This window comes from Oryctolagus cuniculus, chromosome 14, assembly GCF_051225735.1.
Source record: "Oryctolagus cuniculus isolate XC-2025 breed Fujian yellow rabbit chromosome 14, ASM5122573v1, whole genome shotgun sequence".
Lineage (NCBI taxonomy): Eukaryota > Metazoa > Chordata > Mammalia > Lagomorpha > Leporidae > Oryctolagus > Oryctolagus cuniculus.
In genome coordinates this window covers 40488249-40515571 of record NC_142880.1, presented here as the reverse complement: position 1 = coordinate 40515571, position 27323 = coordinate 40488249, and the positions used below count along the sequence as shown (strand labels likewise).

Below are 27323 nucleotides of genomic sequence, written 5' to 3'. Positions count from 1 at the left end.
GAGGGGCTCCCTGGGGCTGTGGGAGGGTGTGGGTGACCTGCGGGCTCCCTTCCCCTCCAGTCAGCAGCATCAGAGAGGCCGAGCTGGGAGGGAGCACAGACCTTCTCTCGAGCCACTTGCACTGTGGCTGAATTAACTCACGGAGTCTTCACTTGTGGGGAGGCAAGGAGTGAGGCCCCACCCGTGGACAGCGTGTCAGAGTTTCTCAGTGGAAGGCGTGTCAGAGTTTCTCAGTGGACGGCGTGTCAGTTTCTCAGTGGACGGCGTGTCAGAGTTTCTCAGTGGACAGCGTGTCAGAGTTTCTCAGTGGACGGGCGTGTCAGAGTTTCTCAGTGGACGGCGTGTCAGAGTTTCTCATGGACAGCGTGTCAGTTTCTCAGTGGACAGTGTGTCAGAGTTTCTCAGTGGACAGCGTGTCAGAGTTTCTCAGTGGATGGGCGTGTCAGTTTCTCAGTGGACAGCGTGTCACTTTCTCAGTGGACAGCGTGTCAGAGTTTCTCAGTGGACAGCATGTCAGAGTTTCTCAGAGGCCAGTGTGTCAGAGTTTCTCAGTGGACAGCGTGTCAGAGTTTCTCAGTGGACAGCGTGTCAGTTTCTCAGTGGACGGGCGTGTCAGAGTTTCTCATGGACAGCATGTCAGTTTCTCAGTGAACGTCGTGTCAGAGTTTCTCAGTGGACAGCGTGTCAGAGTTTCTCAGTGCCCAGCGTGTCAGAGTTTCTCAGTGAACGGCGTGTCAGAGTTTCTCAGTGGACAGCGTGTCAGAGTTTCTCAGTGGACGGGCGTGTCTGAGTTTCTCAGTGAACGGCGTGTCAGAGTTTCTCAGTGGAAAGCGTGTCAGTTTCTCAGTGGACAGTGTGTCAGAGTTTCTCAGTGGACAGCGTGTCAGAGTTTCTCAGTGGACGGGCGTGTCAGAGTTTCTCAGTGGACAGCGTGTCAGTTTCTCAGTGGACGGGCGTGTCAGTTTCTCAGTGGACGGCGTGTCAGAGTTTCTCAGTGGACGGCGTGTCAGTTTCTCAGTGGACAGCGTGTCAGAGTTTCTCAGTGGACGGCGTGTCAGAGTTTCTCAGTGGACGGGCGTGTCAGAGTTTCTCAGTAGACAGCGTGTGAGAGTTTCTCATGGATAGCGTGTCAGTTTCTCAGTGGACGGCGTGTCAGATTTTCTCCGTGGTCGGCGTGTCAGTTTCTCAGTGGACGGCGTGTCAGAGTTTCTCTGTGGACGGCGTGTCAGTTTCTCAGTGGACGGCGTGTCAGAGTTTCTCAGTGGACGGCGTGTCAGTTTCTCAGTGGACAGCGTGTCAGAGTTTCTCAGTGGACGGCGTGTCAGAGTTTCTCAGTGGACGGGCGTGTCAGAGTTTCTCAGTAGACAGCGTGTGAGAGTTTCTCATGGATAGCGTGTCAGTTTCTCAGTGGACGGCGTGTCAGATTTTCTCCGTGGTCGGCGTGTCAGTTTCTCAGTGGACGGCGTGTCAGAGTTTCTCTGTGGACGGCGTGTCAGTTTCTCAGTGGACGGGCGTGTCAGAGTTTCTCAGTGGTCAGTGTGTCAGAGTTTCTCAGTGGTCAGTGTGTCAGAGTTTCTCAGTGGACAAGCATGTCAGAGTTTTTCAGAGTAACTGAAAACACCACAGAAGGAAGCGGAAAGAGTGAAAAGAAATTTGAGCAAAACACCTCTTCTCCATTTGTTCAGCAAGAGTGGCTGGGTATGTCCGGTTTCTCCATGATCTCTGTGCCTCAGGGCTAATGGTGTGTGTGTGTGTGTTTGTGTGTAGTGTGTGGGGGGTGTAGCATGTATGTGTTTGTGGTGTGATGTGTGGTATGTGGGGGTGTAAATGATGTATGTGTGATGGATATGTTGTGTGTGGGGGTACAGATGGTATATATGTGATACATATGTTGTGAGTGTGTGTGTGTATGTGTGATGTATCTATAGTGTGCAGGGTGTGTACCATGTATGTGTGGTGTGATATGTGGTGTGTGGGGGTGCAGATGGTTTATGTGTGATGGATATGTTGTGTGTGTGTGTATGTGTGGTGTGTGTGATGTATCAGTAGTATAGGGGGTGTGTAGCATGTATGTGTGTGTGGTGTGTGGGGGTGCAGATGGTATATATGTAATGCTTATGTTGTGTGTGTGGTTGTGTATGTAGAGTGGTGGCTTGGAAGAGTATGGTGTGTGTGGTTGTATGTGGCGAGTGGTATTTGGGGGATTGTGTGTGTGGAGGTGGTGTGTGGGGGTATGGGAGGGTGGTGGGTGTTGTAGTGTGTGGTTTAGGGGGTTGTGTTTGTATGGGGGATATGTGGTGGGGTGTGTGTGGTAGAGGGGTTGCATGTGTGGGTTATGGTGTGTGTGGTGTTGGGAGTTATGTGTGGGAGTATAGTGGGGGTGGTGGTGTGTGGTACGTGTGGGTTGATGGAGGGTGTAGTGTGAGGATGTAAGATGGGAGTGGGGGTGTAAGTGTGATTTGGGGGGTTGTGTGTGGGGTTGTGGGTTTTGTATGGGGTATATGTGGTGTGGGAGGGTTGTGTAGGGGGTATGAGTGTATGTGGTATGTGGGGTTTGGGAGTGTTTAATATGGGAAAGTGTGTGGGAGGTTGAGGGTATGTGGTGTAGGGGCAGAGGGGGTATGATATGGGGAGGGTTGTGGGGGGTATGGGTGTGTGGTGTGAGGGGTTGTATGGTGTGGGGGGATATGGGTGTGTGGTATGAGGGGTTGTGTGTGGTGTGGGGGTGTGTGTATGGTGGGTGGGTGTGTGAGTGGAATTGTAAGTGGGGTGTAGCAGGACAGATGTGAAGTTGCCAGCTGTTTCTCACCCTTGACTCCTCCCCCATGCAAGCTTGCCTCTGACCACATCCTACAACCCAAACTCAAACTGTCGAGGGTGCAGTGCAGCTGGTGTTCTGTAGTCCCATAGAGGGTGCAGTGCAGCTGGTGTTCTGTAGTCCCATAAAGGAAATCTGCCGGGTTCCATGCAGGTGGCCACTGCCAGTCAGGAGGTGATACAGTTGTCCTCAGCAGAGATTCACTGCGACTCTATCAGTTCAGAAAGTACCTGTGGGTTGCTGTTGTAAATTAAGAGAGAAGATTTGGAGATATGAGTCAAGTGCAGGGAGAAGTTCATTGGGATGCGACTCCCAGATGGAGCCAGTCCAGAAAGGTGGAATGAACTAGGACATTTCTGTCCATGCATGATTTGAGTTAGGATTCACTAATTAATGAGTTAACAAGAAAGGTGAAGGAGATGGAACAACCTACAGAAAAGAGAGCATGGGTCTTCTTTTCCATCTTTTCCCTTGTCAGATGTTGGATTTAGCATTCAGTTTTTCTCTGCTTTCTCCCACTTCCTCCCCCTACTTCTTTCACATTCATTAGAAAATTGCAAAAATTCCTTCATGTTATAAAATGCAAGAGTTTTTCTTTCACTGTTCAGTTTTTAGAGGAAATTATTTTCTGGCAAGACATGAGTATCACCCATATTTTAAAACATTTACAAGGCTTAATTTTTCATGCAATAGTATTTTCAAATCAGGATTTATTCATGAAAAGAATCATATTTTGTTTTATTCTTTATATTTAATACTTAGAAGAATGAACATAAATCTATCAATAAGATGATGCTAAAAGTTATCCTCAAATACTGGGAAAGATACTAATTTCTTTTTAATATGCTTATCAAAACTGAAAAACAACTGGAAACCATTATACTTAGTGAAATAAGCCAGTCCCAAAAGGACAAATACCATATGTTTTCCCCAGATCTGGGGTAACTAACAGAGTGCCGTAAATGTAATCTATGGGAGTGAAATTGGCATTCTGAGATTTGATGGTTGTCTACAGCCCTTGGTCTCTACTGTTGAGAAGCAGTGATTTTCTTCCTCATACTATTTGTTGAACTCTTTGCTTAGTGTAGGGTTAATATTATGAGTATAAAGTAAACTGAAAATAGATCTTTGTCAAAATTAAAAGTGGGAATAGGAGGGGAAGAAAGAAGAAGGGAGGGAACGTGGGTGGGAGGGAGGGTAGAGTGGAAAGTATCACTGTGTTCCTAAATCTGTATATATGAAATTTGTCTACCTTAAATAAAATTTTAAAAAAAATACATAAAAGCAGGACATGCATTTGGCACAGAGCTTAAGACAACGCTGGGGCTGCCCACACTCATATCAGAGTGCCTGGTTTGAGTCCTGGCTACTCCACGTTTGGTCCAGCTTCCTGCTAATCCAAACCCTGGGAGGCAGCAGGTGGTGACTCAAGTACTCAGATCCCTGCCACCTGCATTGCAGACCAAGACTGAGCTCTGGGCTCGTGGCTTCAGCCTGGCTCAGCACTGGCTCTTAGGGACATTTGGGAAGTTCACCGACTGCCTCTGCTTTTCAAATAAATTTAAAATAAATAAATTTTAAACTGCAAAGCCAGTTAGTTTACTATAAAAATATAACATTTTTGGTAACACAGCAAATGAATGAATATTAGAAATTTAGTAACCATCTCTTAATGGGTTAATAATCAGCTTCATAGGTAGTAAAACATTGGTTAATTAATCAAAATGTAGTAGACCACTCATTAGCTGATTAATAAATGCTCCCTATTTTATTTAAAACAAGATAAATGTATGTTAGTATTCTTAGTATTTCTTTTTTTTAAAAAAAGGCAGAGTTAGAGAGACAGAGAGAAAGGTCTTCCTTCCATTGGTTCACCCCCCAAATGGCCACTACGGCCGGCACGCTGCACCTATCCAAAGCCAGGAGCCAGGTGCTTCCTCCTGGTCTCCCATGCAGGTGCAGGGCCCAAGGACCTGGGCCATCCTCCACTGCCTTCCCAAGCCACAGCTGAGAGCTGGACTGGAACAGGAGCAACCGGGACAGAATCCTGCACCCCGACCGGGACTAGAACCCTGCACCCCGACTGGGACTAGAACCCCAGGTGCCGGCGCCACAGGCGGAGGATTAGCCTAGTGAGCCGTAGCGCCAGCCAGTATTCTTATTATTTCAAATCAGTCAAAATCAGAATACATTTTGAGCACCTTCTGTGTACCACTGAGCATCTTTTGTGTAGTTGATTTAGGATACTAATAAGAATGCAGACATTCACATTAAAGGAGGTAGACAACAGCAGAGGCAATAAAGGAGGGTTGGGTGAAATGTTCCTGGAAAAGGCTGAATAACAAATTATTGCGGCTGTTTGCTCTGAAATTTCTGTCAGAAACTCTGGACTTTTACTTGAGGACAAAAGCAGACATAGAAAGTATGTAAATGAATGTCAGACATGCCTCTGTTCTAATAAAACTTTATTTACTCAAACAGGACAAATGTGCCTTCAAGTTGACCTTCTGCACCAAAGGATTGCTTTATGCATACTGGACACCAAGAATGTTTTGTTTCTTTAATGTTCACTTACATAAAATTCCCAAGTTATTTCTAAAGACAGCTGGAAGAGTTTATCTCCATAGTCACATTTTTATAGAACTCTATAATCACTCTACTTTTATGGTCACTTACTTAATTATTAACATTCAGATTTGTATTATTAATGTCCTTGGATAGTTCAGCATGTACAATGCAAGGAATTTGTAAAACAAAATTCAGAAATAAATATGTTCTGTTTATTCTATCCTTTACATAGCAAATGAAACAAAATCTCACCTGGTTAAAGTGTAAATATAAACAAAAAATTTTTAAAAACATTTTAAAATGGTGTTTTATATATACAATGCTCATGAACTTTTCTAAAATTAGTCTCTTTTTGTTAGATTGATTGATGTGAGAGGCACAGTTACAGAGAGAGAGACAGAGAGGTCTTCCATCTGCTGGTTCACTCCCCAAATGGCCACATAGGCCAGAGCCAGACCAATCTGAAGCCAGGAGCCATGAGCTTCTTCCAGGTCTCCCACGTGGAGGCAAGGCCATCTTGGGCCACCTTCCACTGTTTTCCCATGCCATCAGCAAGGAGCCAGATCAGAAGTGGAGCAACCAGGACATGAACTGGCACCCACATGGGATGCTGGCACTGCAGGCAGAGGCTTAACCTACTATGCCACAGCGCCAGCCCCTGAAATTTGTCTCCTTTTGTAAAAATGTGAAAGCCTGGAACATTCTGTTTGTCCTACAAATTTGGGTTTGCTCTGTTGATGCTCGTGATGTCTACTCTGTCCAGTGCACATGTGCTTTTTCCACTCTCCTGCTCCTTTCGCCACACTCAAGGAAGAGAGGTCTACTACTGCTTCTTTGATCTTGGCTAGAGTTGGAGCACTTGAGCACATTGTATCAGTGCATAGCAGATGGCAGCCTGCTTGGCAGCCTCCCTGCAATCTCACAGTGTATGAGACTCGCCATGATGAAACAAAGAGAATCCAGTCACCATTCCCCACTTGCTCATCAGATTTTCACAGCATGCTTTTAACCGGGTTCACACAGATGTTCTAAAATTAAGGACATGCTCTGGGACTCCTGCCTGCACCATCTGAATCCTTCCTGCTAATACTGCTAATTCCAATAAGGAAACCAGTTTGAGATGAGCAAAGCTGGAGGCCATGCCAAACCTGTTCTCTGCACCTTTTGCAGGAGTCCTGTGGAACCTCTCGTCGTGCGATGCACTCAAAATGCCAATCATCCAGGACGCCCTGGCAGTGCTGACCAACGCCGTGATAATACCCCACTCGGGCTGGGAGAATTCGCCTCTGCAGGATGATCGGAAAATACAGCTGCATTCATCACAGGTGCTGCGCAATGCCACTGGGTGCCTAAGGTCAGTCCTGTGCCACGAGGCTCTCTGCTTGCCGTCTTCTTGGTGATGTCACTTTTCTCTCTGTAACTTCAGCCGCTGTTTTACTAGGGGTCGGCTGGTTCTGCAGTGGTGAGTGGAGAGGTGGCCGTGGGGGACAAGACACTAACAAAAGCATCTCTAATCAGCTAGTGAGGAGCACGAGCATCTTCCTCCACCCTACACCTAAACCAGGGTTTGAACTTTTTAATATGACTTCGTAGGTCCAGGGAAAAAGATAAACATTTTAATTCCCATCAAAAATAAGTTATTTTCTTTTATTGAAAACAGGGGTCCATAGTAATTTTATGCTATGTTACATCATACATGTAGGAGGTCAGGCAGGCCCGCTGGTTGGAGAGAGTCTAGAATCCATACGTAGAGATGTAGGTTACTGCCACCAGTAGCTATTTTCCTCATTTTATTGTTTGTTTATTTGTTTGTTTTGGTAATTTTTCATTTACTATAAGAGCCTATAATTCTATTTTTAAAATATTTTTATTTATTTTGAAAGGCAGAGTTTTGGAAAGAGAGAGAGAAATAGAGAGAGATTTTCCATGTGATGGTTCACTTCCCAAATGACTGCAACAGCCTGGCCCAAGGCAGGAGCCAGGAGCTTCCTCCGGGTCCCCCACATGGGTAGCAGGGACCCAAGCACTTGGAACATCTTCTGCTGCTTTTCCCCAGCCATTAGCAGGGAGGTGGCTCAGAAGTGGAACGCCAGTGTAGCACACCAGTGCCCATATGGGATGCCAGCATGACTGGCGCAAGCTTAACCTACTGCATCACAATGCCAGTCGGGAGCCTGTAATTCTTAGAAATAGCTCTTTAATAAGGCCTCATATTAATTCTTTAAAAAATAATAAGTCGCAAATGTGTTGTAATTCTCCCCTGAGGCGTTTTTGCAAAAGTGACTCCCTAGAAATCTATTGGGATTTCTTAGAATCATCCTTGTGTCTTGCTTAATTTTTACTCAGAGGAAAGAAAGTAATAATCAAGATGTAGTTCTAAAATCGAGAAGCTGTGCATCCTAGGATGCTGTGTTTTATACCAAAGTTGGAGATCTTGGCTGGATGAAGTTGATGGGATGGGGCAAAAGGGCGTGATTAAAAAGACCTAATCAGGTGATCTGCATCCGAGCAGAATGAGCAGAATTGCTTTATACAGGCCGGCTCAGAGATGCCATGTCTCCTACATTTGGTTGGTTTCTAGGTATTTAAAAAACCAGTCTTCACCAAGTGCAAACAAAATCACCTTGCTGACATTAATAATAATCAGCTCATGAATATTCATTGCCATGCTTGCAGCCTCTGGTCTTTTTTTTTTTTTTTAAAGATTTGTTTATTTATTTATTTGAAAGGCAGAGTTACAGAGAGGTAGAGAGAGGTTTTCCATCCGCTGGTTCACTCCCCAGATGGCTGCAGTGGCCGGAGATATGTCGATCCGAAGCCAGGAGTTGCTTCTAGGTCTCGCACGTGGCTGCAGGGGCCCAGGGACTTGAGCCATCTTTAACTGTTTTCCCAGGCCATAGCAGAGAGCTGGTTTGGGAGTGGAGCAGCCAGGACTTGAACCAGTGCCCACATGGGATGCTGGCACTGCAGACCGGGGCCTTAACTTGCTTTGCCACAGTGCCAGCCCCCACAGCCTCCGGTCTTGAGAGGTTGTGAGTGTTCCTGGGAATGTGTGTGCAGAGAGCTCTTCCACAAACATCTATACACATCCATCTGGGGAGTGGGAGCCCCCTGATAACTCTGCTTTTCCTTCAGGTCATGAAACAATGTACTTTTGACAGTTTCTTCGGATAAACTCTACCATAAGCCAAACTGTACTGTTCTCCAAAACCCCCTACTGTGGCCTCATTTTATAACCTCTTAGATTCTGCTTCCTTCAGAAAAATGCCTGACCCACCAGAAGAAATGTAACTCTTCCCGCATTAAAATGGTAGGCACTTCTAGTCTCATGCCTGGCGTCTTCTGTGTGAGTTACCTGCACATTTCAAGTCCTGTTTCGCTCCCTAGATCTCTCTATTAGTAGTGCATCATTCTTCCCAAGAGCAGCCATGGCCTCGCAGCCACTTGCAGAAGGGAAATCAGTAAAGAGCTGGTTAGCTCTCTCAGTTAAAATTCTGCCTGAATGACAGAATGTCACAGTTAGGTCTTTATGATATGTGGGCCACCAGTGTGATGAGTGTCTATTCAATATCATTGAATGAAGAAACTGCCCCAGTGCTAGTCACCTGGCTGAATTTAGGGGCTGGACTGTGAGAAAGCAGGTTAGCACAGGGTGGTTCCCATCCGCCTGCCCCTCTGCACATGCAGAAGTGTGGCCTTTGCTTCTGCTGCTGCTGGCCGTGACTGTGTCATAGGAAGCGATAAAGGAAGACATTGATTTAGGGAGAATCTTTGCTACCAAAATCAGTTTTTCTTTGCCAAGATGCAACCACGTTTCATGCAGCTAGGTTTAGTGGTTTACTACTTTTCTGAGTTTGCTCTACGACTGACGAAGCAGAGCCCACTGTGAGGAAGACAGTCCCCAACACATGATGGTTTCGGCTCACGATGTTTTGATTTTATGAAGGTATGGGAGTGATATACATGCATTAGAAACCACATTTGGGGCCAGCGCCGCAGCTCAATAGGCTGATCCTCTGCCTAGCGGCGCCGGAACACCAGGTTCTAGTCCCGGTCGGGGCGCCGGATTCTGTCCCGGTTGCCCCTCTTCCAGGCCAGCTCTCTGCTGTGGCCAGGGAGTGCAGTGGAGGATGGCCCAGGTGCTTGGGCCCTGCACCCCATGGGAGACCAGGAGAAGCACCTGGCTCCTGCCTTTGGATCAGCGCGGTGCGCCAGCCACAACACGCCGGCCACGGCGGCCATTGGAGGGTGAACCAACGGCAAAAAGGAAGACCTTTGTCTCTCTCCCTCTCTCTCACTGTCCACTCTGCCTGTTAAAACACACACACACACACATTTAGAATTTGGATTTTTGATCTTTACCCAGGCTGGCGCTGTGGGACCAGGTCCTCCCCGACCATGCTGGGTGGTGGCAGTGAGTGTGGCTCTGTGTCAGCCCTGCAGTCCATAGGGGAAACCACCAGCAGTGTGCAGTATTGCTGAGCTAGGATGTTCAGGAGCGTACGTGGAGTGAATGTGTCTTCCTCTTACTGGTATTTTCAGCTTAGAGTGGGTTTATGTGGACTCGACCCTAAGTCAAGGGCACCTGTTTAGTGAAACATTAGCTTTCCCTTTTATGTATTAAACTTCTGCCTCAACATAGGCAACATTGTGATTTTTCCATTCTTACTGAAAAGTGTTTCTGAATCATTCCACATAGATGAGCATGTTGAACTAGGAAAAGAAGAAAACAGCCTTGGAAAGGGGCAAAGGTGAATTTATCAAATAAGAACCATCCAATGTAAGCTTTCAAGGAACTTCTATTCTTGCCCATCGTGTACTGAGAAACAGTGTTGGCAACATGCCAAAACACAGACACATGCCTGCATCGCAACAGGTTTTAGATTCTAGTGTATGAGTTTCCACACAAAGCTTAGATCTTTGCCCCATTTAAGAGATTGCTTTCTGTGCTGCTCCTGTCTTTGAGCAATTTCATCCCATGAGCATTTGCTGAGCACCTGTTGTGTGCAAGCAAGGGACCACAGAGGCAGAGATAGATTGGCTGTCCCCACCCTTCAGAAGCTCGTAATCCAGTGCAAAAAATCAGCACCCAAAAAAAATCGTCACCCAAACCTTGAGCCATGGCGTGACCATGGCTAGCTCAGCCACACGTGGTCAGCAAAGGCTTTGTGGATCAGGTGAAACCGGGCCAAGTGTAATAAGTCCTTCACCAGTGGGAGCAGCAAGAAAGGGTGAGGGCCAGGAAGAGTGACGCTATGTTCTGGCAGGTGCACTTGAGACACAACGCCAACAGGGAGTAGAACAGCGTTTAAATAGAGTGTTAGGATTATTCATCAAACCCCTGTCCTCCAGGGACCTGGAAGTTTGCTTCGTGTGTTGTTGGTTCTCACACCCACCATAAACCCTGTAGCTAAAGGTTTCATCAGTGGTGAAGCCAGTGCCTGAGCTACACCCTGCCTCTAGGTTCAGACCATTCCTGCTCTGCCAGCCACAGGAATGAGATGATCAATAGACCTGCGTTTAAACAGCAGGACAACCAACCAGCTGATGCGAGGGCCAGTTTGCTTCTCAGCGTGTACTGAGTGGCACTCACTTGGCCAGCATCATCCATTTTTCCTGTGATGTCATTTGCTTTCTCCATCTCCCTCCTTTCTGGCTTCCCATACTTTTTCTCCTAACACCTAAGATGTGGAGTAGGCGGGTGGTTTGGGCAGAGTTAGTCACTCATCCCCACCTGAAAGCTCCATTTAGACAACTAAAACTGCAAGGACTTCTTTGTTTTTAAAGAAAAGACTATATCTTAATACATAGTCAAGATAATAACATTAGTGTTACTTTCCCAGTATCCTCAATCCTTTGTTTTTTCATAACTTTAAGATAAGTTGATGTTATTGGTCTGTTTCTGCAACTACAGTTTCACGTAGATAAAGAAAATGAAATTTAAAACAAAATAAAAGTCTTTTATTAGGATAGTAGTTTCTAAACCAGTGTAGCTTACCAATCCAGAAGTAGGAATATGTGGTAAGTAAATGTAGATTTCTCTGATTATTAGAAATTATTGGTCTTCATTTTTCTGTTCTTAGCGGGATTCAGACTTGTTTATATCATTTCTGGGTGGGAAGCCAAGGTTAAAAACTTAAGCAATTACTACCCTAAAAGAGATTGTTTTTATTTTTCAGAAAGAGAAACAATGTTATGAATGCAAATATCCAAAAGCTTAGCAGAGTGAAATTTATGTTAGGGAAATGTGCCTGTCTATGACTTAAGGAACCAAAATTCTGAAAATCTGATGCTATCTCATCTTTAGACAACTCCATGCATTTTTTTGGAAAGATTTATTTATTTATTTGAAAAGCAGAGTTACAGAGAGGAAGAGGCAGTGTCAGAGAGAGAGGGAGTCTTCCATCCGCTGGTTCACTCCCCAAGTAGGCACAACAGACAGGGCTGGACCAGACAGAAACCAGGAGCCAGGAAATTCACCCCAGTCTCCCACATGAGTGCGGGGGCCCAAGCGCTTGGGCCATCTTCCACTGCTTTCCCTGACACATTAGCAGGGAGCTGGATCAAAAGTGCAGTAGCCAGGTCTTCAACCAGTGCTCATAAGGGATGCCGGCACTACAGCTGGCAGCTTTACCCACTGCTCCACAGCACAACCCCCAACTCTATGCATTTTTTAAAAGATTTATTTATTTATTGAAACGAGTAACACAGAGAAGGACAGGGGAAGAGAGAGAGAGAGGGAGAGAGAGGTCTTCCATCCACTGGTTCACTCCCCATTTGGCTGCAATAGCCGGAGCTGCACTGATCCAAAGCCAGGAGCCAGGAGCTTCTTCTAGGTCTCCCACATGGGTGCAGGGGCTCAAGGACTTGGGCCATCTTCTACTGCTTTTCTAGGCCATAGTAGAGAGCTGGATCAGAAGTAGAGCAGCTGGGACTCAAACCGGCGCCCATATGGGCTGCCAGCACTGCAGGCAGCAGTCTTACCCACTATGCTACAGTGCCGGCTCCAGCTGTATGCATTTTTAAGAGACTGTGGTTTCTCCCGACTTACTTTGACAGTAGACATGCAGTGTGAATGGTGGCCCCTTCCCCCACCCCAGGTGGGGCCATGCTGACAGGGAGTGTTGCAAAGAGAAGAGCTACTTGCCTCTGTATTCTCTAAAAGGTCATGGTAAATGCTTATAGGGAGATGTCATAGCATGTTGACATAGCAAAAATTTGAGCACATATGAAATATGAAATGAAAAGTTAATGCCCTTAGTCCTTTTCCATTTGAAATTCATTTTGGTGCAGGAAATGGAATTTTTCAAAAGCAGATCTATCAATTTGTCCCTGAAGTATCTATCTGTCACTGAGGCAAGAGGATAGAAATTGGGGGGGGGGATCTTAAATCTTGCTGGAGGAGCGAGTTGATAAGAATGACAGTGGCGAGGCCGTGGATTCCAGGTGGTGCTGGCAGGTGCGAGCGGTGGGTGCTGAGCATCCTGAGTGATGAGGACTCGGGATGTGGCAGGCTTCCTCCCTGTGCTCTGCCCCCCACCAACCCCTAAGACACAGCATTGCTCCCCTTCTCCCTCATTTCCCCCTCTTCTCTCTGTGTCTGTTGCTCTGATACCATCAGATTCAAGCTCCTGTGAAATTTCTGCTGAAAATCATTTTAAAATATGGCCCCATATAAGTGCAGCAAGTGGTTCAAAGGACTTAGGACAAGCACACAACCAAGTTTATTTTGTGATTGGTTTATTCTTTTCTGGTTAAGAACTGCCTCCAGGGAAATGACTTCTGTTTAGCCTAAGTCAGAATGTGCAGACTTTGAAATCCATGACTGTGTGCTCATGACTGTTTCATTGCATGGTGAATAGTCAGTTGTCTCTCTTAACCATTGGCCCATGTGACCATCACCTTCAACCTCAAACATGTTTGGATGGACCACGGCCTGAGCACTAACTAGTAAGGCTCATACTGACTCCTGCTTTTGGCTAAGGTATCTGTGGCTGGTTGAATTAATGTCCCTCAAAAATTCATATCTACCTGAAACATCGTAACATGATCATATTTGGAAATAGGGTACTTGTAGATGGAATTAGTTAAAATGAGGTCATACTGGTGTAAGTGGCCCTTTAGGGCTTTAGCCCATGTAAGGGGTCCTTTAAGAAGAGGACACAGTCACACAGGCAAGAAGGCCACAAGTCGATGGAGACCGAGATGTGAGCAATGCTGCTGCCACCAGAAGATGCCGAGGCTCACCAGAGGCCTGCAGAAGGTGCAGGAAAGTCTTGGCCTCTGGAACTGTGCGGGAAGACAGTGTCCGTGGTTGGTGATGCTTTGTTCCTGCAGCCCTAAGAAGCTAACACAGGCTTCCCAGCAGGAATGAGAACGTGCCTAGGAAGGCCGGGGAGCTGCCTGAGGATGCAGAACCCAGAGAAAAGGGAGCAAACGATTCACAGACTCTGCCCGTCTCCAAGTTGTGCCCAACACTGGGTCAGAGAAGCCAGAGTCGCTTTGCTCAGAGCACAAGGTGGTTCCCTGCCGTAACTAGGTACAGAGCAGCGCGTCGCCTGCAGCAGAGGTGAGCTCTGCTGGCCCGGAAGTGACTGCCGCAGGAATCCAAGCATAAGGCTCTCCCCACACCTGGATCCCATTCCCGTGCTTTGCCCTCCTCCTAAGGAGCCAGCGTCCCCTTTAGCCCTGACTTTGAGCTGGCTTCCAAGTGTGCCGGGATTTGTCTGCCGCCACAGCCGGCCAGCAGTCATTCTGCAATCTCACGCGGGGGGTGTGACTCAGCACAGGTGTCAGGTACGGGACTGGCTCCCCTCGTTATGTTCAGAACGGATGAGGATGAGGCATTGTTGTGGCCTCACAGGGAACTGCAGGTGAAGCCTCCTGAGCATCGTTTCCCTTTTCGTGGAATCTACCAGAGCTCAATAAAGACGCCTCTGATCCACACAACCGCAGAGCTGCCTTCCAGTTAGTCCTGGAGACCTCAGACTTTATCTCCATTAAATCACGTGCAAAAGGCTGGCTTTGCTGACTTCCACAGCCCATTTCCTGGTGCCACCAAGTCATTTCTCTGTTCTTATTATTCTGTTCCCACTACAGCTTCTTGCTGAAGGACAACAATATACAACCCTAATTTTTTCCATCTATCTTTGTGTACATGAGAATGTTATTAAGCTCGTCCAAGGATCTGCACTGCGCCTGCGCTCATGAGTATAATTAAACTCAGACCCTCAATTAGTCATTTTAACCCATATAATGGATGAGTGCTTGGTCCCACAGTGCCACTAATTCTAGCATGACCTTGAGAAAACCCATCACAAAGTAGTGCTAATGATAATCACACTCTGGCTGGAAAGCTCCAAGGACATTTATTTTACCTGGTTTACTCTTGTGTTAGCCACAGGTAAGAAGTGGAATTATTATTATTTTTATGTTAAGGTCAGTTGACTGCCAATATTATTCATCTACTCAAAGGACTATTTTCTGAAACACATTTTTAGTGTATAATGAGCTCTCAGCTAGCTTACTGCAGACTCCACTGGGCAAAGGGCCTGTGTCGGGTGAGCCAATATTCCTTATGCAGGTGTTTACAAAGGAAGGAGTCTGTATGGGAGCAAGAACAGATGAGACACACACCCTGTGTGCACCTCCTTTTTCCCACACAGTCCAAAAGCAGAGGACGCTTCTCCCCGGGGCAGTTGTCCACTGCCATCAGAGCATCCGATCTGAACATGGGGTGGTGCTGAGCCAACAGGCCCCAGCAGTAAAGGTCCTCTTCAGAGGGAGGGGGCCAAGCTTACAAGGACCAGGAGGTTTTAGGAGTTCATCCGAGAGGATGGTGGGCGGCACATCTCAGCAGCCGCGTGGTGTCAAGGACTCAAACCTCGCGTGGTCACCCCAACATTCTTAGCTCATGCCCCTCCAGCCCCGCCTGAAGGTGGTGGTAGTTCATGAGTGTATGCATTTATTCATGCACCATAATAAAACACTGACGGTGTGGCTTCATCAACAGAGATCAGAGGCCGCACAGCTGTGGAGTCCCAGGTTGAGGTGTCAGCAGGGTTGCTTCTCTGAGGCCACTCTCCTTGGACTGTGGATTTGGTCTTCTCCCTGTGTCTTTACTTGGTCTTGCCTCTAGGCATCTGTGTCCAGATTCTGTCTTCTTAGGAGGATAGCCATCGTGTTGGATTAGAGCCCAGACTCAAGCCTTCATTTTGTCTTCATTGCCTCGTTAGAGACCCTACCTCCATATACAGCCCCGTTGTGAGGTGCTGTGAGTTTGGGCTTCAACATAGCAATTTTAAGGGGACACAGTGTAACCTGTAATAATACCATCCTAACTGGTTTTCACTGTTTGTCCTCACTCTGGGAAATAATCGTTAATAAATGAAAATGTTCTTCTTGCAAGGTCATGTTGACCAATGTGAAGCATATTTGATTCATTGGATACTGTAAGCCAAAAGCATGCTTATTGTAACCTTGGTCTCTATTAGCAAATGCAAACGTTTATAAAAATGTTCTGTGGGCAATGCTGCACACACAGGCTGACACTTGGACACCTGAGATCCCTTATGTGGCATCATCCATGCCAATGAAGGAGTTGGTCCTTAAGTTGAAGTTTGTATGGTTAGTTCCATTAAAGTCTCAGATTTTGGTGAAACCATAAGTTTAACTTCATAGCAACAGGATTCTTAGAAAATCCACGCACATATATACCTTAAATCCTAGTTGTTAAGCTGTGTATGAAATGACCTTTGGCTAATCAAGTGGTCTGCATTTGAGCCCCCAACTGGACTACATTTTATCAATTACTGCGACAGAAAGTGGGCTGTACTCTCTGGGCCTCAGGTTGCACAGTTATGAAGGAAAAGACATTGGGTTCCTTCACGAGATAAAAATAAGAAAATTTAAGTCATGGCCAGGAGTCTTTGCCAACTATCCCGAGGAATTTCTTAAATCAAGATCCCCATTAGATATGTCCCCAAGTGGCGCATCCCCATTATATACCACAGCTCTAGGACCCTACCTTTGTCCTTTTCTTATCAAAAACTTGGACCTTGAACCTTCAACACCCTCTGGAGATTAGCTTTGGGTTTAGCACCGGCTTGCATCATCGTGATGCTGTTTCTTTGCTGTCCAATGTGTGCTGTCTAATGCGTTTGCTCCAGTCTCCAGTGAGAAAGGAATTCTCCGACAGTGTTCCAGACCCTGCAGCTGGTCCTCATGGCGTCTGAATAATAGCCGAAGTCGTACAGCTAGGCAGTGAAAGAAATCCCAGATTCATGATGGCACAGCTGGTTCCTCCCGCTCTGCCATGTTCTACAAGACAGAGACAAGGGGAAGTCCAAGGGCAGGTGTGTGTGTGCTGACAGTGAGGACGGGTATGCTGGCCCAGGCAGGGTCCTCTGAGAAGCAGATGCCAAGACAGAATTAGCCATCCATGCATAATATTTAATTAGCAGCAACACCTAGGAGGAAAAATAGGCAGGTGCCAGAGGAGCTGAGAGAACCATCAAACTCTGATGCAAGTCTGATCTCAAGTGGAAGAGAGACTGAGGGAAGAGAGGGAGCTGGGAAGGGAGGAAGGTTGAAAGCATATTAGACTCTAAGGGAGTTCAGCAAGACCAAGGGAGCCTTCAGAGAAGCCCTGCATCGCCCAGCGCAGGCATTGCATCGCCCAGTCACTGCCATGGAGCTGGGTGTGTCCCTGGTGGGGAAAGACACTTGCCTTGAAGGAGGACACAGTGATGGATTTCAGGGCACAGCAGCTGGAGCCTGTCAGTCAGGGACACTGCCCAATCAGAAGTCCGAATGCTGCGTTGTCTTGGGTGGTCCAGGAGCCTGAAGTTCACCAGCATTTTTGTTCTCCATAGGCTGCAGTGTGGCCTTATATCAGGAAGCTGCTTGGTTGATTGTAATAACAGGAGTAGGTTAACGTTTTGTCTTATCAACATGTACTCTTTTGCAGTGTGCCAGGCCTTGTGCTAGATGCTACGGCTGTAATGAGGTCACATTGTGTCCCCAGGCTGCACACATCGGGATGTGTTTTTCCCTCTTGAACGCCTCCAAAGGCAGTATTCCGTTTTTTTCCATATTTCCACGGCTGATCAACTTTCCTCTTACAATTCCATTCTTTACATAGAAAAGCTTTTCAGCCGTAACTGGTTTATGGTTTATATCTTGTAGCCCTTTAGCCTTCTATCTCTTTGGGATTTTGCCTCCATCTTATCTTTTCTATTAGGAAAAGTCAGAAAAAGTTTTATTTTTCAATTCTTGCAAAAGACCTTTCTTCTCCCCCAAAAGGACAGACTATACAATCATGCCAAGTTCTTCCTGGCATTTATGTTCCATGAACGAGTAGTGGGGGTCATTTCCCTCCAAATATTATTTTGTTTCCCTAAGCTAGAAAGAATGAGCACATAATGCTTTCATCTTAAATATAAATGACTAATATAAAATGCCTTCCCAAATTCCCTCTTAACATTTTTATCACTTATTTCTGCAAAGTATCTACTTAACTATGAACATTTGCAGCCTCTAACTCAAACTTGTTTATATTATGTATGCTATCATTTGGTTGTAAAATACAGGCTTCTTTAGACAAGCAAATATTCAATTTTATGTTTTCAATGTGCATTTTAAGTTTTCATTCTTCCCTCCAGAATACGAATATTCAGATCTTTCCATTAGCATGACAAGATATTTCCTTAAAAATAAAGAAAAGAAACTCAGTGAGAGGTGGGCATTTGGCAGAGGTTAAAGCCTGATTTGGAGCAGAAACATCCAGTATGAGAGTGCCTGGGTTCACGTCCCTGCTCTGTTTCATCTTCCAGCTTCCGGCCAATGTACACCCAGGGAGGTGGTGGTTTCTCAAGTACTTAGGTCCCTACCACCATGTGGACGATTCCAGCTGAGTTTCAGACTCCTAGATTTGGCTCGACTCAATGCTGTGGGCTTCTGGGGAGTAAACCAGTGGATAGAAACTATGAAACTAATACTCCCCCCCTCCTTCTCTCTCTGCCTTCCAAATAAATAAACAAAATTATTTTTAAATTAAGTGAAAAAATCTGGGTTATTCCCAACTGATATACCATGCTGCTTCATATTTGTTTCTATAAAATATTGGGTCACAGGATAATTGCTAAACTTCTTCATAACTTCTCAATATCAGGAATATAATTTTTCTTCCTGACACTTCCCAAATGGTACTCTATTTACCTAAGAAGTAGCTTTCCTGGGGAGAAAGCAAAGAAACAAGCCTATTAGTCATAAATTGAAGAATGGGTTCACTTATTGCTTACAAACTGAACCTCACCTATATCCTAACACACCTATTTTCATGCCTTTCTCCTTTTCCCTCTGCAAAGAAGCATTATTTTCAAGTAGATAAAGGTAGAGTACACCAGAGTTGTGAAGAAACAAAGAACCGGCAAGCCAAGGGCAGCTTGCGTGGGCTGAGGGAGGTCAACATCGGTGGAGGCTCCAGCTTGCAGGTGCGAGTCTTATTGGACAAAAGGACGCATAACTAATGAGAGCCACTAAAAGCATACAAAATGCACCAGTTCTGAGATCACAGCTCCTACCCGCCATAAGATGATTTCAGACCGATACACATCATCACTGATCTCTTTGTGTTGTGTCTGGTGGGCCCTTAATTAGCCGAGACCATCTGAAATAAAACAGTGGAAGGTCTGCATTTGCCATCTGTCTTCATGGCTCACTTGGGGCTGTTAATTTCTTCTCCGAGTCCATGTAAACTTGCAGAGAAGACCAAACAATTTGCTGGAGGGCTTTTGGCAGATCCCTGTGGGGTGAAGGCCACTCAGGAAATCAGGTTGCCTGGGTTCCTCTCCATCACCCTTGGCTCTGGCTCTAAACACAGATTGCTAAGCAGAGGTGCCTGTTGGGTGGGTAGAGAGAGAGAATCAGCACATGGTCTCCTGCATGACCTCACGTGGCCCTGGCTGCCTCTCATGAGGACATTGTCAGCATCTCAGAGAGGTACTCATTCTATAAGCAGAGAATTGAGAAGCAACTGAAAGTAAAACTTGTTATTCCTTAATATTAACCTGGAAGTTCTTGTTGTGAGCTGCCCCAAGCTTGTGGAAGTACCAACTATACAGTGTTTCTTTGACCTAAAGCAGAGAAGAGCTGGGCTGGGCTTCATGCTTGGTGTACACGTTCCTGCCTCTGCAGGATTTACAGAGAATATGTGTGAACAGGTGGCCAGCCTTCAACAATGGATTTTCAGGACCAAGTAATCCCTTTCTCTGTCATGAGCTCATTTTCCGTTTTCAGGCCGTTGAGTAAAAGGACAGGCATGCCAGGACTTCAGATGAATCCTGTGTCCTTCATTATTTCCATAGAGGTTCAGGTACATCATTCCCCACTCACAGGCACTGCGCTAGCAAGGAAGAAGTGCCATTGAGGCACTGTCGGGAGCTAATGAATCTCAACAACTAATTACACTTCTTATAAGGTAACTTATTACCAGGAAGTAGCTGTGTTGGCACAAAGACTTCCTGTGAGAACAGCAGGGGTGGGGGGCGAGGCAAGCTGATGAGTCATCCCCTGTAATTCTCCTTAATGGTCCTGTCTGGACTCACAACTCCAGACTGTTGTTCTTTCCAGTGTTGCATTTTGCTTGACCTCATTTTGGATCAACAATGCAATTGCTAATTGCAGGCTAATTTATATAAACAAACAAGGGTCCTGCCAAGTGTTGTCACCCCGAGTGCTACTTACTGCTTTGAGAGCTCTCTGTTTAGCACAAGTTTGGGTCAGGTGGTTGAAGCAAATGAGGCTTACTGCAAAAAGTAATTATTTCGAGGCAGAAAAAGCATGGTAGGCCTGCCAGGAGGCGTGGTGTGCGGCCTGTTGTGCTGGGTGACTGCTCCCAACATTGGGAGGACACTGGCTTCAAGCCCTTGATCAGAAGCTCAGAGGGCCTGAAGGGCAGTATTTCTCCTTAACACAATGGAAGCATTGCTGATTAGTCTCTTTCTAGAGCACACAGGAGCTTTTCTTACTTCCCTTCTGCAAGCGGCCCCATCATCTGTGGCCGCAGCCGGGCCTGCTGCAATAAGGCACACAAAGGAACCAGTGCTGGGGCTTCCTGGGAGTTTTCAGGGCTCTTTCCTGCTTGAAGGGGGAGTGTTGAAGCAGATTAGTGCTTGCTTGCTTCTCCGACACCCAGCCAGGACACCAGCTTAGATGGAGAGCGTCATAAGTACTTCTCTGAGCACCTGCCCGCAGTGGTCCAGTGGAGCCAGTGCTTAGACTGGTGGTGCCACGGAGACAGGGATGATGTTGGAGAGGATGTTGGTCACAGCTCTGTAGATGTTGAGTCTGCCCTAACCTGCAGGCTGAGGCGTGCCAGGAGCCATGGAGCTCAGCCTCACCTGGACGCAGGTGAATCTGACCAGCGCCAGCAAGGTGTCCCTCTACACAGGGAAACCTTCGACTTTGACCCTATTATGACCCCCACCTCCTAGCCCTTTCTGTCCTCACACTTTTTTTTTTTATTTAAAAAAAATTCTGATGAAATTCTGAAAATATATCATTCACCCTTTAAAAGTAAACAACTCCATGGAGCTTAGTACATTGAAAATATTGTGTTAGACCTTCCCCTTCTACATCACCCCTAAAGGAAATCCCATACACATTAGGTAAGTTATTCCCCTTTCTCCTCCCCAGACCCTGATCAGCGCACCTGTCGTCTGTCCCCATGAATTCACATATCCTGTGTATCCCATAGAAATAGAATCATACCATACAAGGCCTTTGTAACTGGCTTCTTATCACCCGGGTTATCCCAAGGGTCATCTACGTGGTGGTGTGTTTCCATAGTTCTTTCCTTTTATGGCTAGATAATATTCCATCCTATGGACATGCCACATGTCATCCACTGAGAGACATTTGGGCTGTGTCCACTCTGGCTGTTGCAAATAATGCTGCTGTTAACTTGCATGTGCAGGCACTTGTTTGGGTGCCTGTTCTCAATTCTTTGGGGTATATATGTACGAGTGGAACTCCTGGATGGAATGCTGATGCTGCATATAACAGTTGGAAGAATGATCAAGCTGTTTTCCTACTCTTTTTTAAACCACTCTTTACCCTTGTGACTTGATCTTACTTTTTGTTTCAGATTTATTTATTTAGTTGAAAGGCAGAGTTACAGAGAGGGAGAGGCAGAGGTAGAAAGAGAGAGAAAGAAATCTTCCATCTACTGGTTCACTCCCCAGATAGCCACAACAGCCAGGTTGGGCCAAGCCGAAGCTAAGAGCCAGGAGCTTCATCTGGGTCTCCCACATGGGTGCAGGGGCTCAAGCACTTGGGCCATCTTCTACTGCTTTCCCAGGTGCATTAGCAGGGAGCTCGATTGGAAGTGGAGCAGCCAGGTCTTGAACCAGCACCCATATGGGATGCCAGTGATCCAGGTGGCAGTTTACCTGCTATACCACAGCTCTAGCCCTTTCCTACTCTTTTTAAAAGTGTTTTTTAAATTATTCATTTTCATTTTAGAGAGAGAGCACTCCAGTGCAAGCACACTTCCATCCATTCCTTCACTTCCCAAATTCCTACAACAACAGATGGGGCTTAGAGGTACCCAAGACAGGAGCTGGGGACTCAATCCACGTCTCCCACATGGGTGACAGGAACCCTATTTCCTAGTTATGTGAGCTATAACCTGCTGCCTCTCAGGGTCCACATTAGCAGGAAACAGGAATCAGGCATAGAGACAGGTCTGAAACCCACATACTCTGATGCAGGGGTGCAGGCATCCTAATCCACCCTATTGCCCTTTTGTTTTTTCTAACAAATCATGCCCAGGTGTATTTGCACAAATAGCCCATGAGGATACCAACCCCATTCACTTAGCAGACCAAGGGTCACACCAGTCCTGTCCTCACGCTGGTAGACAGACCCTTTATTAGAAACCTGCATGAGTGCCTGGCACCTTTGAGCCCTGCCTCTGGAGCTGCAGCTTGGGCCTGGTCTTGGTTTGATCCTTGGCCTTGGCCTTTAACCTCTGGCCAGTGGAGCTGTGAGCCCCTTGGCAGTGTGGATACACACACACGTCCCGGGCTTGAGGTGGGTGATGGAAACAAGTTGGTGAAACTGGAGGCCGGTGCCCTTTGAGATCTTGGGTTTTCTGAGGGCAACGAGACCTCAGGGCATCATCAGCTCTGGCCCGGCCACTGTTGGCCTGCATCTCCCTGAGGCCCTTCCTGTGGTTCCAACAAAGCTCATGTTTGTCATGGACTTTGAGTCCGCTCCCTTCTGATATCTGTCTTTGTGATTGGAGTTTCTTGATGGCGTTTTGAGGGCTCATCATCTATGTGGGATTCTTGGACTTAGCCATGTTTGCAACATAATCCCCAGCTTCCAGTGCACCTGGGACCCAATGTCTCTCCACCCCTGTGACAAACTTGTCCTTTTTCAGCATCACATTCCTTTCTCTTTGTTTGTCCTCTGCAGAGAAAATTGTGTCTCCAGACATTGAATGATTATGTCCATTTGTCTTTAAATCATTCTCCTAGAGTCCTCAGGAAAGGGGAACCACACAAAGGCTGCAGTATGGTTTTAAGACTCCAGGAATGGAAGTGAATCCATCTCAGCTGTGTGAATGGATGTGGCCCAGCCTCCGGGGGCCCCTGCCCTCCCCTCACTGGGATTCTGGCCTCTTTGCTCTTGTTCTGTCCACTGAGACCTCTTCTGCCTCAGGACCTTTGCACATGACCCCTCACCACTCAGAGGGCTTTGTTCTCTCCTTTTCATTTCCTATCTCCTCTCAGTATCCTCTATCCAGAGAGATCTACCTTTTTTTAAAGATATATTTATTTATTTGAAAGGCACAGTTACAGAGAGAGAGCAAAAGAATCTACCATCTGTTGGTTCACTCCCCAAATGACTGCAATGGCTGGGCCTGGGCCAGGCCAAAGCTAAGAGCCTGGAACTCTATCCAGGTCTTTCAGGTGTATGCAGGTACCCAAGCATTTAATCCATCTTCCTCTGCTTTCCCAAGTGCATTTACAGGGAGTTGGACTGGAAGTGGAGCAGCCAGGACTCGAACCAGAGCTCATATGGGATGCTGGTGTTAGCAGGTGGTGGCTTTACCTGCTACGCCACGATGCTGGCCCCTAGAGAGGCCTTCCTTGACACTCCCAGCCCACATAAATTAGGACTTCTGCAATGCCTTCCCTGAGCGTTCTGGGCCTCTAACACAGGCTGTCTCAGGATTTGGAGTCCTGTCCTTGCCCGTGTGCTTGTGTGTTGCAGGCCCGTTGCCTGTGAGCTCCCTCCTCACGCATGTGAAGCTCGTGTCTTTTATCACATCGATTCCCTCTTCCTACAACATCAGGAACCTTGTAGGCCCCTGATAAATGGATCTTGGCTGCATGAGTGAGTGAACAAATGGATCAATATGTCGCCTTCCCTTGCGCTGTGCTCGCCGGCTGCTAATTATCACCAGAGAAAAGGAACCGTGAACCCTCCCGGCTGCTGGCGAAACCTTCCCAGCTTCAGAGAGAACGTGGCTTGCACCCTCAGCAGGTCTGCCTGAGACACGTTTCTTGGTTAGAGCCACATGCCTGCTTGCTTTCTGGTCTGAGTTTATGATATTTTGCTAAAGGAAGCCACCGTAGTGGTTCTGTCCAGCAGACAAGCGTCTTCCCTCTGGGGAGTCTTCATCGGCTGGTTCAAGAGGCGTTGGTCTTGCAGTCTGCTTATATTGCCCTTGGTTCTTCTGATACTGAATGCCTTTCCATCCCATTTAAATGAAACTGTTGGACTCTCAGCTTCTTAGCACAGTTAAAACCTAATAACCAGATTTCTGCAGTGCTCCGTAATAGCTGTAATCAGCACCTGACGGACTACTTTATAAATGATATGTTCTTTACCAATTTAAATAAGAATAAACTTTAGGTCAGAGAGGTTTATCCGTTTGTCTTGAAGCTCATGGTAGAAAGCCACCAAGCAAGATTTAAACCCAGGCTTCCAGAATCCAGACAGAATGAGTTTCTGTCGCTCCCCCTCTTCGTGGAGGAACGACACTAAACCCTGCCTAGGCTTCATATCCGAGTCACGGCACCATTATGTCGCTCCCCCTCTTCATGGAGGAACGACACAGGACCCTGCGCTGTTCTTTCGTCTGCTCGGCCCTCCCCGGGTTTGCTGCTGGTTCTTCCCGGGTTGGCTACCGTCCCTTCCACCTCCGTGGAAGGGCGGTTCCCCCTGCCACATTCCCCACTTCCGCAGGGGAGCGGCACACCGCCGGCCAGCTCTCTCGGGGGCTGCACAGGTGTTCCTCTTAGATGTTCCCCATAGATGTTCCCGGTGCATGCCGTCTCTCTCCTCCTTTATAGTCCTCCTCCGCCAATCCCAACTCGGCTGAGTACGCTGCTCTCCAATCAGGAGCAAGTCCTACAGTTAATTGGTTGAACTGGAGGCAGCTGTGCGGAAGCTGTTTACTTCTCTCCCAGCGCCATATTGTGGGAGAGCAGATGCATAGAATAAGTCCTAATTCGAGCAACTTAGTCTAGTCCGGATTGCTCCCCACAGATCCCCCTTTCTTTTTATTTTTTGGCGTTGATACGCGCCTGTCTTCGGTGTCCCGCAGCACACACTCTGCTGTACTTGCTAGAGTTGCCACAGGCTCTTACAAGTCCTATCAATCAGGAAAACCGAATCCGGGTCCTCTCTTCGCCATTGTGAGGAGGTTTTTAGGCGCTGATGCATGCCTGTGTTCGGTGCCCTGCAGCGCATACTCTGCTCTGCTAGAACTGCCTGCAGGTGTTTACAAAACCTATCAGGCAAACCGAATCCAAGCCTTCTCATTGCCTTATTGTGGGGGAGACTTATTAGTGTTGGTTCGTGCCTATCTTCGGTGACCTGCAGCTCATACTCTGGTCGAGCTTTGCTGGCGCTTACCGCCTTAAATCAGGCAGACCGAATCCAAGCCTCCTAATTGTTGCATTGTGGGGAAGCTTTACTGATGTTAATTCGTGCCTGTCTTCGGTGACCTGCGGCTAGCCGCCCAGGTACTCATTGCCTCACTAATCGGGCAGACCGAATCCAAGCCTTCTAATTGGCATGTTGAGGGGAGGCCTTATTTTTCTCTATTTCTCTATCTCCGGGCATTTCTATTTCTCCCATTTTACTTCTGTCTGCCAGCATTCCTATTTCTCTCACTTTACTTCTAAAACTTCTGTTTCTCTTATCCCTGCGGCTTCCCGGCACCTCGCCCCGCCGGCGGGTTCCCGGCTCTGCGCCGCTTCAGCCCGCGCGCCTCTCTCATCTGCGCAGCTTCCCGGCTTTGCGCGGCTCGGCTTTGCGCGCTCCGCGGTCTCCACGCTTAACCCTTTCGCGTCTGAACCACGGCCTACGCCAGCGTTCCCTATCTATTCACGCCCCGTGCTCTCTCTGCACGCGGCGGCTTCCGCGAGTAACACAGCGTAGCTTGCATCTCCGCCACTAGGATTCAATCTAAGTTCCCCGGGCTAGCCTGGCGAATTCAACCCAGCGTACGTCTCCGCCCCACGATTTGGCTTCCCGTCCTTTGCTCCCCGGGCTAATCAGACGGATCCCAATCTGGCTTACGTCTCAGCTTCTGGTTTCAACTTTTCGCCCCCTATTCCCGGGCTAACCTGAGAACCCCAAAGTGGCTTTCGTTTCCACCTTGGCCTGCCCCCCACGGCTTCAATTTCCCTAACAGTTTTCTCTACCCGGTATGTTTCCCCAAGCTTTCCTCCAACGATATTCCTCCCTCATTTCTCCTGGCCTCTCCCCACAGTCCGCGTCCGAGTCTGTTTGTTCTAGCTTTCACTTTCGCTTTCGACCTTAGAGATTCCTCCCAGCTTCCCCCCGTAGTCCGTATCCGAGTCTATGCCTAGGCTTTCAATAGCTTCCTCCGGCACCTCTTTCGTCCGGCTTTTCCCTAGGCTGTTTGCTAGTCTCTCTCTCCGGTATTTTCCCAGTTCTTCCCGTTTCTTCCCTCCTAAGTTTGCTATCCGTCCTAGGTTTCCTATCCAAGCTAGGTTTCCTATCCGAGCTAGGTTTCCTATCCGAGTCAGGTTTCCTATCCGAGTCACGGCACCATTATGTCGCTCCCCCTCTTCGTGGAGGAACGACACTAAACCCTGCCTAGGCTTCATATCCGAGTCACGGCACCATTATGTCGCTCCCCCTCTTCATGGAGGAACGACACAGGACCCTGCGCTGTTCTTTCGTCTGCTCGGCCCTCCCCGGGTTTGCTGCTGGTTCTTCCCGGGTTGGCTACCGTCCCTTCCACCTCCGTGGAAGGGCGGTTCCCCCTGCCACATTCCCCACTTCCGCAGGGGAGCGGCACACCGCCGGCCAGCTCTCTCGGGGGCTGCACAGGTGTTCCTCTTAGATGTTCCCCATAGATGTTCCCGGTGCATGCCGTCTCTCTCCTCCTTTATAGTCCTCCTCCGCCAATCCCAACTCGGCTGAGTACGCTGCTCTCCAATCAGGAGCAAGTCCTACAGTTAATTGGTTGAACTGGAGGCAGCTGTGCGGAAGCTGTTTACTTCTCTCCCAGCGCCATATTGTGGGAGAGCAGATGCATAGAATAAGTCCTAATTCGAGCAACTTAGTCTAGTCCGGATTGCTCCCCACAAGTTTCCTGTGGTGCTGCCACGTTGGAGCAAGGCTGTGAGCACTAACCCTGCAGCCGGTCTAGCCCTCCCATAAATAACTACAACAGCCATAGCCATCTCATCAGCTCCTTCTCGGCTGTGCACTAAATCAACAGATGGCCTCTTCTATTCCGAACAAACATGTTTTGAATTTTCAGCATGTACCCAGGATGTGGCTAGGTAGCAGGGAAACAAAAGGGAACAAGGCACAGTACTTACGTCTCCAGGAAGAGAAGAAATATGAACCCTGATACTCAGTGGGTATGCTCAGTGCCATA

General features: G+C 47.4%; 1 protein-coding gene across 6 annotated transcripts in view; it reads left to right on the top strand.

Annotated features, from left to right (window-relative positions):
* CTNND2 (catenin delta 2) overlaps nt 1–27323 on the top strand; it is a 993743-nt gene that overhangs the window by 806510 nt on the left and 159910 nt on the right. For all 6 annotated transcript variants that reach the window (XM_089312616.1, XM_051853868.3, XM_051853869.3 and 3 more), the window contains one exon: nt 6557–6740. In XM_089312616.1, coding sequence (XP_089168742.1) covers nt 6557–6740 — 184 coding nt within the window. The remainder of the gene's footprint in view (nt 1–6556; nt 6741–27323) is intronic.